Here is a 14,316-nt window from a genome sequence, read left to right as displayed (position 1 = left end):
TGGCGCTTTACATCCCCAACCCCTACACTCTGGCATTGCTTGCCCTTCCTCTGGTCTATAGTCTCGTCAAATGGCTTCTCTCGACCAGGCGACCCAGTCAATTCCCCCCCGGGCCACCAGGTGCGCCCTTTCTCGGCAACTGGCACCAGATCCCTTCTCTCTTGCACTGCTTTAAGCTCCATGAGTGGGCGAGGCAGTATGGCCCCATCATGGGCCTCAAGCTGGGACCTCGCAACGTGGTCGTGCTGAACGAGGGCTCCCTGGTCTACGAGCTGATCGTAAAGAAGGCCAACTCCTTCTCGGAGCGCGTCCCCATGTACATCGCCCAGAACCACATCTTGCCCGAGGGCAAGCACTCCTACAGCCTGTTTATGCGGAACGACTACGGCGGCCGGCTGCGGACCCTCTCGAAACAGACCGTTGTCGGCTCTGGGCTGAACAACCTGGCTCCTCTGCAGAAGGCGGCGGCTACGCGTTTGCTCTATCAGCTGTACCAGGATGGCGAGCATTGGGTCGAGCATCTCAAGCCATGGTAAGCCCATCACATTTTGCCTTGACCTCCCCATCCATCGCCTCCCACCACAAATTGTCTGACCGACTGCGGACATGAAGGTCGCTCGAAACTCCCGTCGCCATGATGAGCGGCGCGCCGATCCAGGACTACGTCCGCGACTTTGGCAAGCAGTGGATCGAAGACTATAACCTCTCTCAGCAGCTGTGGATCGAGCTCCTGGATCAGCTAAGCCCGCCGGTTGACCTCTTCCCCATCTTGCGTTGGGTGCCAGGTCTCATCGCGGAATGGAAGCGCAAAGCTCCGGTGGCGCGCAAGTACCTCCTGGACGCGTACAACGGGGTCATCGAGCAGGCCGAAAAGAGCATGAAGCGTCAGGGCGGCACCTTCAGTCACCTCGCCATCATTCCCAAGCTCCTCCGTCAGGAACCGGATCATTTCACCAACAAACAGGGGCTCGACAACACGGTCTTCATGGGGGGCCTATTGTACGTCCCCCCCCCCCCCTTTTTTCTCTTCTTTCTCTTTCTCCCTCCCTCTCTCCCTCCCTCCCTCCGCCGCCTCCGCATAAAGAAAAAGACAAAAGGAGAAGCAAGCACCTAACCCGAGGGTAAAAAAAAAACAGTGATGCCGCTGTAGGGTCCACCCTCATGTCGTTCCAGACCCTGATCCTCGCCCTGGCCGCCCACCCCGAGGTGCAGCGTAAGGCGCAGGAAGAAGTCGACCGCGTGTTTGGCACCGAGCAGCTGCCGGAGCAGATCGAGCTGGACAAGCTCCCCTACATCCACGCGTGCGTGACCGAGGCGCAGCGGTGGCGGCCCCTGGGGGCCTACTTCATGGGCCAGTTCGGCCTGCCGCGCGAGTGCGTGCACGAGGAGGAGATTGGCGGGTTCCGGATCCCGCGCGGGGCGTCGGTCGTGATCAACCAGTGGTCGATCCACCACGACCCGGACTTCTACGACCAGCCGGGGCGGTACGACCCGGAGCGCTACGTCAAGAACCCCGTCGGCGCCAAGGAGGGCGTTTCGCAGCCCGGCCGCAAGCCCATCTACACCTTCGGCGCCGGCCGGAGGGAGTGCATGGGCAAGGACTTTTATTTCCAGAACGCCCGCATCGCCTGCGCCCAGGTCCTCTGGGCCTTCGACATCGTCCCCGACGGGGACCTCGACATCGACGCCCGCACCGGCTTCACCCCCGCCGTCGTCATGATGCCCAAGCCGTTCAAGGTCAACTTCGTCCCGCGCAAGAGTGCCGATATCCTGCTACGGGAAAAGCAGAAGGCGGATATCAAGTTTACAGAGTTTTTGGGGTAATTGCTCTGTAATTAGTTGCTACTCTTACAAAGTTTTATATCTTCGTGGTTGTTTTGGGGGAGGGGGGAAGGGGTAAGTGTCTACATTGGAAAGGGGTTTGTGGGATACGGAAAGCGAACTATCTTCGTAGAATAACTGCTACTGCTGCTAGGCCCGGCAACACTAGTAGGTCCCGGATCACTAATCCGTACAGGGTTGCATTCCAAGAGAGTTGGGGTCGGGGGAGTCAGCGGGTGTCAGGGTTGCAAGTGCATGATCATGATGTCGAAAGCTCTGTTGCTTGGGTGGCTACCTTATTTTTTTCACTTGGATTCTTTGCTTCAAGTGCTCTCCTCATAGTCCTCAAGCACAGATTTTGAAAACTGCATCGAAGTCGCCTACAGAGTTAGAGGCAGGCTAGGGGAACACTGCAGATCGTAGGTACTGTATGTATGTACATACCTCTTCCGTCTGTTAGTGGACATACACAGCTTTCCCCCTGGCGAATCAATACGGAGTATGTACGGATTACAGTAATTACATAGTATATAGTCCGTACGGATTACAGGTTTTCCAATGGTTGTGCTGGGGGTGTGGGGCGTACCCCGTGACAAAACAGGATCCGGATCCCCGAGTGGGATTCACGGGAATCGGGCCGCTGCCGGGCCATAGCCAATGACGTTACATCCCGACGCGCTGCCGACAATGGTCCGTGGTGTAAGGCGGAAGGTTCGGCCGCGCGCGCGGGACATATGGGTTCAAAGTCCGTTCTCCCCGAAACCCTGCTTACACTAGGTCCGCACCTTGCCAGGCACTTCGACTCGTAAGATCGGACAATCGCTTCCCGTTCCTGATATACCAGCGACGCGTGTCTTGTTGCTGTGCTGATTGCACCTTGATGTCTGCATGCTAGCGTCGAACCTACCTATCAGCATTTCTTGATTATCTCCTGATTTTATTATTCTTTCGCCCTTTTCTCTCGCAATTCTGTTTGTGAGAGGAATAGGAGGACCCGCCTTTTGAAAACAAGGGAAAGAAAGAAAAAAGAGAAGAAATGAAATGAGAGAAACCAGGACTTACGCAGTCCTGGGCTCGACGGGAAACTGCGGCACTGCCCTTATTGAGATCCTCCTGAAGAAGCCCAATGCGCGCATTCATGCCTATTGCCGCAACCGCGCCAAGCTGCAACGACTGCTCCCGCACATCAGCGAGAGCGGTCGAGTAAGCGTCTTTGAGGGCAGCATCCATGACGTGGGCCTCTTGGCCACGTGTCTGCGCGACTGCCATGCCGTCTTCCTCGTCGTCTCGACCAACGACAACATTCCAGGTTGCCGGATGGCCCAGGACACTGTCGTCTCGGTGACCCGGGCCCTACAAGGCCTCAAGTCGGCCAGCAGAACACCGGCCCCCAAACTTGTCCTTCTCTCCTCCGCCAACACGGAGGACCATTTCTCGCGCCACGTCCCCTACCCGCTGCGCCTCATCCTCCACTGGTCGGCGTCCCACGTCTACCAGGATATCATCAACGCCGAGAAGTTCCTCCGGTCGCAGGAGGACTGGCTGACCAGCATCTACGTCAAGCCGGGGGCGCTGTCGATCGACATACAGCGGGGTCACGCCCTGAGCTTCACCGACGAGGACAGCCCGCTGTCGTACCTGGACCTGGCGGCGGCCATGATCGAAGCCGTCGACGACGAACAGGGGCTGTATGATGGGAAGAGCGTGAGCGTGGTCAACACAAACGGCAGAGCGAAATTTCCGACGGGCACTCCGATGTGTATTCTCATGGGTCTGCTGAGGCACTTCTTCCCCTTCCTGCATCCCTATCTCCCATCCCACACTGGGCCGCGGTGACGACCTCGGCAGAGCAGAGATCTACGCCACTACATAATTAGTATCCTAGCACCATAGTATTTAAGCAAAGGTATCTTTTTGTCATAATTACTAGTGAGATATGCTCCTCTGTTCTCGGAGAACATGCTGTCGAAAAATGTCCTGTTACCTCCCCTATTACCTTGTAATATTCCTTATAATGTTCGTGCTCTTGGAGCTAGCTCCGACACGCGCACGCACCTCGCCTTTTGCTCCCCTCGGTCAGAGCTGTCAGTTCACTCCATCCTTTTATTGTCCGAATCACCCAAAACGGGAAACAAGATTCGTGCCTGTCAAGCCGTGTTTCTCTGCGTGGCTTTCCCTTGCCATTGCCTGCCCCGCCCTGCGCGGCTTACACTGATATCCTGATACGGAAGCCCCCAAACCACACAACAGGTGTTAATTACAGGATTCGACCACCAGTGGGTCAGATCCGACTGACCCACTAACAGGGATGAAGGACCAGGGTTTGACATGTATTGAAACAACAGCTCCAAGTGCCTCTGGCACTTGAGAGAATCAACGCATCTTTTATCACCACTTCTGAGGCTCATACGAGAGTTCCAGGTGTGCCTGCCACAGCGCTCCCACCGCTGTGGATAATTAGTTGACCATTGCAGCACATCTGACCGTGTAGCCATATGGTGTCCCGGCCTCGACTGGGTGCTCCTCCACACATTTAGTGTATATGTATGTATGTTGTACATACAGTACCTACCTAACTACGACAATCTCTGCAGCATTTACGTCGCTAGCTGCCCGGGCGCCGAGGTCAATGCTCTTCTACCAGCATGCATTTCGGGTTTAAAACCGACGGTTGCAGTCCCATCAGCTGGGATTGGTCACCATGGATTATTACAGTCGACGGATCGATTTGATCAAAAGTCCGAGCTTGACGTATCTCAATCTGATGACTGTCCGAGTCCCATTTCTGATGGATTGGGATGGGGCCGTGCGGGGGCCAAGGGTTACCTACCCAGGGTAGGTGGGTAAGCTAGCTAGCTATCTGCGAAGATTCGTCACATGACAACGCTAAAGTGTCCGAGAGGGGGGCGGCACGAGAGTCCGAAAAGCATTGTCTCCCTTATGTTGATTGCTCTGCTCGTAAGGGCGGCTGTGGGATGCGGAAAACAATGATCTTCGTATGATTGCTACGGTGGTGTGGTGGAAGAAGAAGGAAGGAAAGGCTGACTGGGGCCACCCTGCAGGGAAGATGTGGGCGTGCTGAACCATGGTGGGGCCAGGAACCATGGTGGGGCCCGGTCCACCATAGCGGCTTAAACTAGTGTATTACCGGGTTGCCTTTACCGGTTTACAGCCGGACTTGCTAATGCATGTAATCAGAGCACAGCATCTATTCGGGTTCCACTACTTACAGGTAATCGGAAATTGTTGTATGTATGTACATACATACAATACATACATACATAGACCGAGGCTTACGCCGAGGGGTACACTACAGGAGGTAGTGTAGGCCCATCATCCTTCCCGTGACTCCTAGACAGTCAGTGCGCCACTGGCATCATATAGTATAGCGGAGGAGATCCCCATGAAAAATAACGTGCACAAGGGGATAAACGGAAGGGGGAATGCGACTTGTTGTTCAACACGAAGATACGTACTGGCCATTGCAACCACTGGCAGCCTATGGGTCGGCCACGTCCCATCACGCTAGGATTCGGGCGGTATGTACAGGACCTGCACGTCGGAGGAGCGACCGGAAGGCCCCAATATCTTCTACATAGGATCCCTCCGTTTAACCCTGACTTCTTCCCATTCACTCCTATGCCATTGGCCCTTTGCGCTGACACACGCCGCAGAGGTGCAGCCCGCCCAAGGCCGCCTTATCTCCATTGATCAAATAAGCATAAAGCTTTCAGTTGCAGCATGTAGCATAAGCCCCACAGGGACCGCGCTGACTAACGGTTACGTCGGCAAACCGATGGGGGGAGCGGGAAAGGAGCGAGGAGCGAGGAGCGAGAAGCAAGAAGCGAGACATAATCATCTGAACCAAGTAGTTGAGCTCCGACACTGCGAGATGGAGAATTCTAAGTGGTCAAAGGCGGAGCTAAGGTCGGTCCTAGTAAGCAATTATCGTAGCACCTCGCACATCTGGAACGGGTGGAAACCGCGTCAGCCAACGTAGGCAACTGCGGGCAAGGGCTTGGCTCTGACGCGGTGAGATTCAGTCAACAGTTCTGGGCCTTGATTGCTCTCCCAAGCGGACCCCCCTCCTCAGTCTTGTTTCATCTGGTGTGTGGTATCAAAGGATACAAAATAGAGTACACTAGGCCCGCTTCCGAGCCACCCTGGAACACGAACCTTCTCCGCTGATAGTGCTTGGCTCCTCTTGGCAATCTGAGTTGCAACTGTCTGGTTCCCCACTGCTGCTTATCTGCAGCCATTTGCGTAGTGTACCCGTTCAATCCCCCCGCAAGGGTATCTGATCCTCGTATGTACGAACGAACTCCGTATACACCTTATTTTCACTGTAGACCACGGGCAGGGGTTCCGGCGTGTGGGGCAGGGCAAACGGGTAAGGAAGGTGTCAAGAAGGTCGATGGTCCTGTGCAGTTGTAGCTACAACATTGCTGCATTCCACGTAATGGGAACTGGTCGCCGTCTGACCGGGGCGAGAATCCATCGATTGTGTGAGCCACTACTCCAATCACGCTATTGGCCCTGGTCAGCGACGCACAGTAATCGCCCGAACGTTACTAATACATGCCCGTTCGTGGTTGTGGTTGTGGGTGCAGAAGGGATCAAAGAGGTGTCGCCACGCGAGATACGCTTCATATACACACGGTGAAGGAGCCACGGCCCGGGCCTTATTCGGCTTGTTCCCAATAGCTAGCCCCCAGGCCAGAGAATACTAAGTACCTATAATCCTCACCTTCCAACGTGGAGCTGATGTGGTTGTTGTCTGTCTGAGAACGAAGCTTTAGGCCTTTGGCGATTTTTTTGTTCCGTTCTTTTTCGCCCTTCCCCTCAGGTGTGCCCAACAGGGAGGACACAACATTAGTGAGGCAACATGCTCCACTCGGAACCAGGCACGCAGGTTGCTACCGCGCCCCGGCCGCAATGGCGCAGCTCCAAACTGCGGGACAGCTGCCAGGCCTGTGCCCTGTCCAAGGTCAAGTGTCCCAAGGAGAAGCCGTCGTGCTCGAGATGTGAGAGCCGCCTCATCCCATGCGAATACTTCTTCACCAAGCGCCCGGGCCGGAGGCGCGGCAACAGCACCGCCGGCCCAAAGACCCCCACATCGTCCGACTCCACTTCCGGGTCCACCTCCGCCGCCGGCTCCATTTCTGGAACCGTCTCCGGCTCCGGCTCCATCTCCGGCTCAATCTCCGGCTCAAGCTCCGGCTCCATACCCGGCCCCATTTCGGGCTCCAACCCCGATCCCGATGAGAGCTGGACCCGGTATGGCGACACCATTCACTCCCTCCCGCCCATCTCAAGATCCTACGTCCTGCCCGAGATGACGACCCCCGCACGAACGGGCAACAGCAGCCTCAGCGTTCCGGCCTCACCCCGAACGGCCGACGCCATGTCCGTGTTGTCAAACGCGTCAGACATGCTCTCGGTGCATACGGGCCTGGACTCTGCCAGCCTGGCATATTTCTCCCACGACATCGGCGACATGGACTTTGTCACCTCAGTCATGGACTCCCCCATCGACCTGCCCATGCCGGACATCTGCGGCAGCAACAGCGGCGGCCAGTTAGGGATCGACGTCGCCTCGCTCCTCATCCCGGACGAAAGCACCGATTACCATGACGGTTCGGCCTCCTCCGATTCGTCCTCGTCGTCGACAGCTGATCTCTTAAACGCCGCATCCGGGGCATCCCCCGCTCCTGCCAGCCCAGCCCATCGTCCCGTCGAGAACGGGGCGACCGGTGCCGATGCCAGCTCGACCCGGTCGTCGTCGCCGTGCGGCTGCTTGAACGGGGCGCTACACCTGCTCAAGACGCTCTCGTCAACCGGTAACAGCAAGTCCGACAGCACCACCACCGCCGATGGCGCGTCGGGAGGCCCGGACGCTGCCAACAATAGGGACCCGATACAGGCGGTGCTGCAGGAAAACAAGCAGAGCATCGAGAGCGTCGAGAGCATGCTCGCGTGCCCTTCGTGCACCCACGACAGCTTCCTGCTCACCGTCCTCGCCCTGGCCGTCCTCAAGGTCGTCCAGCGGTATTCGGCCGCTGCCTGGGGCACGACGTCTCAGTCCGCGTCCCGTTACGGCGCGACAGCCGGGATGACGACCATCTCGGCGGCCGACGGGGAGCCGGGCGATCGGGGGGGCGACAAGACGGCCCGGCTGGCCAACGGCATCCTGAAACGATGCCCGCCGAAACGGCCACGTTCCGCCTCGACGACTTACCAGAACAACACTCCTACCAACAAGAGCGGCGGCGGCGGCGGCGGCGGCAACGGCGCTGGCAGCGTGGACGACGGCATGAGAAGCCGCAGCAGCAGCAGCAGCAACAGCCGCAGCAACAGCAACAGCAACAGCAACAGCAGCTGCTGGGACATATCCACCGAGCAGCTCGTGCTCAGCGAGCTGCACCGCGCCCAGCGGGTCGTCAACAAACTCTCGCCCAAGCTCCGGGCGCCCTCGTACGGCGAGAAGGGTGTGGCGACGATGATGACGATGTCCCATTTTGGCGGGGGAGGCATGATGCAGGATCCGGATTACCACCACCACCACCCCCTGTCGGCGCCGGTGGGAGACGGTCTGGCCGCTCCCTTCTCGGTCGGGACGCTGGAGATGGTGGCGAACGATGTGCGCAAGAGCCTGGGGACACTGTCGTCCGAGATCATCAGTAGACTTCGGCGGAGGTGATCAGGGGTTGATAGAGAGTTATTTATGTATGTACGTACATAGAAATCGTTAGGGTTATTAATCAGGTTAGGCGTATGTTTGCCAGTGTCACTTAAGAGAAAAACGCGCTGCTGACTTGTCAAGATTTGTGATCCAAGGTCAATATCAGGTACTGAATATTCAGCTTTAGGCAAACGGGTTGTGGGATGGAGAGGGAAAAAAGAGAAGACGGGAATAGAAGAGGAAAGAAGAGAGAGAGAAGAGCCGGGAGGGGGGAAATACCCTGATATTGTTCTTAACTGGCCTCTTTCACATCTCTATTGTTTCAGTATTAGGCTGGAAAAGCTGGCATCTGTATGGTACGTTAACCGAACGTGCATTTGTGGTTTTCATCAATTAAGAGGTCATGCTCCGAGACCCTCTGTGCCGTATGGTGTTGCGTGATTGTCAGGTGGTTTTAATGTCCGGTCGAATGACCTTATCTCCGCTGAGGCGGGAGGACAGACTCATAACCAACACTTGCCCAGTTTTTATGGTCCCAACAGAAAAGCCACTTATTACACGAAGTGCTTCTTACCAACCTGTTTCAAAACCTTCAATGATGTGCTTTACGCAGCGAGTCTTCTGGAATAAGATGGCCATGAATCGGGTACTTTGCCCATACCTTGCAACTTTGTGAGAAGTCATAAACTTGACTGCGTGATTGCGCCTTGATACTGCTAGTATAATTACGCCCTGAAGGAGCAATATCTCATCCGAGAAGCCAGCCAAACTTCTCCTTTCCAGACGCTGTCCCGTCGAGCCGTGGGAGGGACTCCAAGACGTGACTTCTGAAACGATCCGCAAGAAAGAGCTGTTCATGGCTTCGTGAGGGCAAGGGTGACACCAGAGCGATCACAGCATGTCGGGACTCCGAAGCACTTCGGATCGGATGAAGGACCAATGCGGGCGACCTTGCCATCCGCTCGGAGGAACTGCTCCTTTGAACTTACAACTCTGATACGAAGGTTACACGGCTAGTTCGCGTGATCCAAGTAGGTATCAATGTCTGACCCGAAAGGACGGCGGTTCTTTATGTGCAGAGACGGTTTGGGTAAATACCTCGTCACCTCTTCCTTCTCCGTATGCGCCAGCACCCCCAGTTCACCAAGCAACACGCTCTTAAGATATTAGGTAGCCGAGTCCCTCCTGCGGCAGAATCCGCCTCACGTACCTCAGGTATTCAATGTTACCCATATAATGTGGACCACGAGAAGGGGATGTGGCTTACCCGCTCGTTTCATCATAAGCTCCTCGACTGCAATCTCTATGGAAAGAAGAAAGCGTACCAATTACTACACCTTCATTCGGTCCAATTTAAACACTCGGCGTGACGAAATTATTAAACAATATAAAATAAAAGAAAGAGGAAGGCATTTCGTTGCTGGATTTGTAGCTACTATTTTGATCATATCGTGTTAAAACAGAGAGCATAAGGAACACCACTTTCGGTGGGGGAACGCGGAGAAAGACGTCTCGCAAATGTTCAAGCGGCATGTTAATTAATTACATGTCACAGGACTATTTGCTTTGAAGGCATCATGTCATGATCACTCATTAGGCAAAGCCATCCACCTCTTTGCCATCCCTCACGTACTCCTCGACCCAACCGATAGTCATCCTATGGGGCTGTCAGTTATGTCGTTCGCACTGAATCTTACATCCGGGTAATGGGCAGGGAGGGACTCACTTGCTCCTCTTGGTGTCGGCGAATTTCTCGTGATCACCCACCAGGTGCTCCTTGTACCACGGGTCCTGCTTCATGCGCTTGTAGTCTTCAATGTCCCTGAACACCACTTGGCTGAAGCAGTCAAAGTCTGCGATGTTGGCCATCTGCGGGTCGAAGAGTTGACTCATCAATGCCCGAGTGGCACTTTGGTTGTGAATCTGGTATGGTAATTAGTGTAATGGAATGTCATGGTCAGTTCAGCCCCGAACAACCCTCCCACAGCTTCGAGGTCTCCATTTGTCAGGGAGATAATATACACACCTGCGTCCACCTCTTGATCCCGTACTTGACCATCAGCCCCTTGGTCATGGGGGCTGAGATGTTGACCATATGGTTGCGGTATTCCTCCTCGGTCATGCCCGGCTTGCGGTAGCCGCAAATGGTGAGGCAGAGATACTTTCCCTTTGTTGCCTCGGACTGCTCCGGCAGCTCTGGCTCGCGGAACATCGAGGTAGTGGGAGCGCTATCAGTGGCCATTGTCTGCACTCGTGCAAATTGACTTAAGATTAGGTATGCTAGGACAATGTCTCAAGCTACGCTCAGCCGCTCTACGCAGAAATCTGAATGTAGATGTAAGAGTTGAGGGAGTGCGATAGTGGGCCCAAAGTACCACCCGAACTGGTATGGGTACGGTGTACGGTGTACGGGGGAATGCTGAATCATCATACGATTTTCCGGCCCGATTTTGTTGTTTTGCCATTGGGTGTGCTGGAGGGGGGGTTCAGGCATACCGAGAAATTTGCCGATACCGAGACGTATAATACGGCTTATAGACAAATAGAGGGTGTATGTACCAGTGAATGGGGATTGTCCAGTTGAAGCCCTCCCGTATACACACACACACACACACACACACACACACACACACACATACACAAACAAACAACACATACAAGGCAGGATGGCCCCGAAGCTGACCGAGTCTCCATCTCCACCAAGGATTGGGGTGCCCGCGACGGGCGTCATTTTGGGCTCCATGCTGTCAGGTCAGTAATTAGGAGCGCTCGTTGGACGCAGCCAAACCCAAGCGGCCACTACCTTGACGCTTATTTTCTGTTTGTTTGTCCCTTCTCTAATCATGAATCATGGTGCAGGTGGCATGGGGAGCCTCTCGGCCTTTGTGATCCCCGTGTTTTTGGACACCAACGTGGCGGCGGACCACATGCTGCGGCAGTGGGTTCGGCTGTACCACTACGGACACATCTACATGCCGGCGGTATGCATAGCCACATGTGGGATCTTTGCGTACGCCTTTTTGGACAAGAGGAGGAGCAGCAGCAGCAGCAGCAGCAAGCATCATCAAAGCGATCCGAGCCGGTCGGCTGCGTCGCGGTACGGCCTCGCCGCCGTGTCCACCATCGCCATGGTCCCCTTCACCTGGCTGGTCATGGCGCCGACCAACAACACGCTGTTCCGGCTGGAATCGTTGGGATCGACCGTGACGGATCTGGCGCTGGTGCGGACCCTGCTGGTGAGGTGGGCGTGGTTGCATGCCGTCCGGTCCTTGTCACCCCTGCTCGGGGCGTTTGTGGCCTTCACCGGTCTGGTGCAGGAATTGGGGGCGCGGGGGGAGTGAAGGAAGAATTGCGAATGGGCCCGAAAAAAAAGGCCGTGTTGTTTTTGGTCCTCGTGTTATTTTTTTTTTTTCCGGGCGATTTCTTTTCTCGAGTTATGTTCCGTGCAGGATAGTATGCCCTTTGGTTTTTGTGAACTTTTTTTTTTTTTTTAAATTAATTAATTATCCATCCATGGTATTTGTCCCGACAGCGCAGTTTCGGACTATTGGATAGGTAATTATGCCCTACAATTCTCGGGCCATTTCGGACCTGGGACCCGGGTCCCTCCCCCTGATGTCCTAACCAATTAAGCTACAGCCCGATTGACAAGCTCATCGCGGGATGTTATGTGTACATCTGGTCCCCGAGCTGCGGGCCATGCAGGCACTGACCACTGTCCCTCGCGCACAACGATGAGTACCTGTGTATATGCTTCTTCAACCATCGTACTGAGTTATTCGCGGTTTCACCCCTCTGTATACGGGCTCTGGATATCAGAGCTTGGGGTGGGAAATACGACATACTGCGTACTACGTCAGAATAGGAGTAAAGCAGAATCCAGGGGTTTGTGACAAGACGAGGAACAGACCCAAACAGTTTACTAGCTTCTAGGTCAACGGTGGCAGGCTTTCTGTTTAAATCAGGTAGTAGGGAGACGTTGTTCGTGCATGGTGTTTGTGTAGGTACATATGCAAATGTGTTACACGCTCAAAATTTGATGCCAGGCTTAATAGAGGGCCAATGGGCCTGGCATAATTATGGACGGCAGCATGCGGTTACGGACGCGAAGAGTGAGCTCCCATGACCTCAGGGTTGATTGTCGATATTGTATATATGGTTTTTGGTAATTACAACACAAAGAATCGAGGTGATTAGCATAGGCAATCCATGCGTGGCCGCACGAATATTTGGATAAGTAGCCAAGGTGCAGAGTAGATAGCAAGTCATGCAGTTATGTCAAGCTTGAGGGTTTCTGAAAAAAGCTTCATTCTACTGTCTAATTATTTGATAATGCTCAAGGCGATCTGAGAATAAACCACTTCTTGACGCCGCCCTTCATCTCGAATCCTACCTTGCCATCCTCGGCCAGCTTAGAGAGGACCTCCTGCAGGAAGGGCTCCAGCGCCATTTGCCTCACGCCATCGTCCATCTTGTCTCCATACACGGCCGAGACGACCTCCTTGACCGTGAGCCTGGCCTTGCCGCCGCGGCCTCCTCCTCCTTCAGCATTATTGGAAGCGGACTGCAGGGCCTGCAAGACCTGGTGCTCCCGCCGGAACTTGGACGCGAGCTCGCCGTCGATCTTTGCCTCGAGGTCGCTGATGACGGCGCCGTGGGCCGGGTAGCCCTTGGCGCAGCCGTGAGACTGCATCTGCCGCAGCGTATCCATCCAGGTGCGCAGGTGCTCTACGGCGGCGGTGCCGTGACCCAGCACGTTGTCGCCCGTGAACATGGCATTCTCCTCCTCGAGGATGAAGCACATGTGGTCGTGCGAGTGGCCCGGGGCATGCACCGCGCGGACGGTGGCGCCCTCGACCTTGAAGATTTGGCCGTCGACGATGGGCTGCTGGACCTTGCTGGGCGTGTGCTTGTAGATGGCGGTGCGGAGGTGCGGGTATAGGCGGATCAGGTCCGGCACGCCCCCCGTATGGTCGCCATGCCAGTGGGTGAGCAGCACGTGCGAGAGCGAGAAGCCTTCGTTTGACAGGGTCTGGGAGATCAGGTCTGCCCAGTCTGGGATCCCCTGGCCGGTGTCAATGATAAGGCGCTCAGCCCCTGTGCCCACGATATACGTGTTTGTCCCTTGGAGCGTGAACTATTAATATTAATAGCCACATTAGCGGTCGAGTCAAAAAGAAGAGAAAAAAAGAAACAAAAAAAAAACTGAAAATAAAGGAAAGGAAAAAGTGGAAGAACTAATTAGGAGGGCAAAAAATGCGAGGGCCTAGAAGCCGTTGCGATAACGCTCACCTTTCCAGGATTTTGTCCAAGTACCCGGATGACTCGCGGGCTAATCTGCTCCACGTCCAGTAGCTGAGGAAGGCGCATCAGCTGTCCCTCGAGATAGTCTTCGAAGGCGCAAATGTTGAGCGCCTTGTTGATCTGGCGGTAGCCTCCTACGCCGGGCGCCATGTTGAAACAAGCTTCCGGGACCTTGATGCAGAAAAGATGCCATCAACCGAGATGTTTCAGACCGGAGGAAGGACAATGGGTTGAAATGCAGACCCGGAAAAAGCTTCGGGGGGTTGCGTGGGATAATCACGGTGGCTGAGCTGTTTGCCCTTTTGGGGAAGATAGGGGGGTTGGGAAGGCTTCCGCTGTCGTTGAATAGACCCAGATAGGATATCGGGCCAAGTGAAGTGTAATCCGAAGGATGGAACGGGCACGGCGGTCGGCTGCGGGTCGTGGGACGCGGACCGCATAGATACAGTCCTTCCCGATCGGACACCGCGCGTCAGCATCAGCCCCATAACACCCATTCCGGGGGGGGG

At 55.2% G+C, this 14,316-nt stretch overlaps 6 protein-coding genes across 6 annotated transcripts; 4 read left to right on the top strand and 2 right to left on the bottom strand.

Annotated features, from left to right (window-relative positions):
• Positions 1-26: 26 nt before the first annotated feature.
• MYCTH_2049011 (uncharacterized protein) lies at positions 27-1,755 on the top strand (the record flags this gene model as incomplete). The annotated part of the gene is made up of 3 exons (XM_003663559.1): positions 27-532; positions 613-999; positions 1,137-1,755. Coding segments are annotated over 3 exons (1,512 nt in total), but the record flags the coding sequence as incomplete, so codon positions are not given.
• An 878-nt stretch (positions 1,756-2,633) lies between these two features.
• On the top strand, positions 2,634-3,810 carry MYCTH_2305631 (uncharacterized protein). Its single transcript, XM_003663558.1, has one exon. The coding sequence runs from the start codon at positions 2,863-2,865 to the stop codon at positions 3,655-3,657; it is 795 nt and encodes a 264-aa protein (XP_003663606.1). The 5' UTR covers positions 2,634-2,862; the 3' UTR covers positions 3,658-3,810.
• A 2,896-nt stretch (positions 3,811-6,706) lies between these two features.
• Positions 6,707-8,521, top strand: MYCTH_107295 (fungal transcriptional regulatory-like protein; the record flags this gene model as incomplete). Its single annotated transcript, XM_003663557.1, has 1 exon — positions 6,707-8,521. One exon carries the CDS (start codon positions 6,707-6,709, stop codon positions 8,519-8,521), a length of 1,815 nt encoding a protein of 604 aa, XP_003663605.1.
• Positions 8,522-10,096: 1,575 nt separating this feature from the next.
• MYCTH_2061639 (uncharacterized protein) lies at positions 10,097-10,715 on the bottom strand (the record flags this gene model as incomplete). Its single annotated transcript, XM_003663556.1, has 3 exons — positions 10,097-10,160; positions 10,230-10,426; positions 10,530-10,715. 3 exons carry the CDS (start codon positions 10,713-10,715, stop codon positions 10,097-10,099), a joined length of 447 nt encoding a protein of 148 aa, XP_003663604.1.
• A 592-nt stretch (positions 10,716-11,307) lies between these two features.
• Positions 11,308-11,990, top strand: MYCTH_2305628 (uncharacterized protein). Its single transcript, XM_003663555.1, has one exon. The coding sequence runs from the start codon at positions 11,347-11,349 to the stop codon at positions 11,842-11,844; it is 498 nt and encodes a 165-aa protein (XP_003663603.1). The 5' UTR covers positions 11,308-11,346; the 3' UTR covers positions 11,845-11,990.
• An 849-nt stretch (positions 11,991-12,839) lies between these two features.
• On the bottom strand, positions 12,840-13,957 carry MYCTH_2110682 (uncharacterized protein; the record flags this gene model as incomplete). Its single annotated transcript, XM_003663554.1, has 2 exons — positions 12,840-13,640; positions 13,796-13,957. The coding sequence occupies 2 exons, from the start codon at positions 13,955-13,957 to the stop codon at positions 12,840-12,842; spliced, it is 963 nt and encodes a 320-aa protein (XP_003663602.1).
• Between the last annotated feature and the right edge of the window lie 359 nt (positions 13,958-14,316).

Source organism: Thermothelomyces thermophilus, chromosome 3 (assembly GCF_000226095.1).
Source record: "Thermothelomyces thermophilus ATCC 42464 chromosome 3, complete sequence".
Taxonomy (NCBI): domain Eukaryota; kingdom Fungi; phylum Ascomycota; class Sordariomycetes; order Sordariales; family Chaetomiaceae; genus Thermothelomyces; species Thermothelomyces thermophilus.
This window is presented reverse-complemented; position numbering and strand designations above follow the sequence as displayed.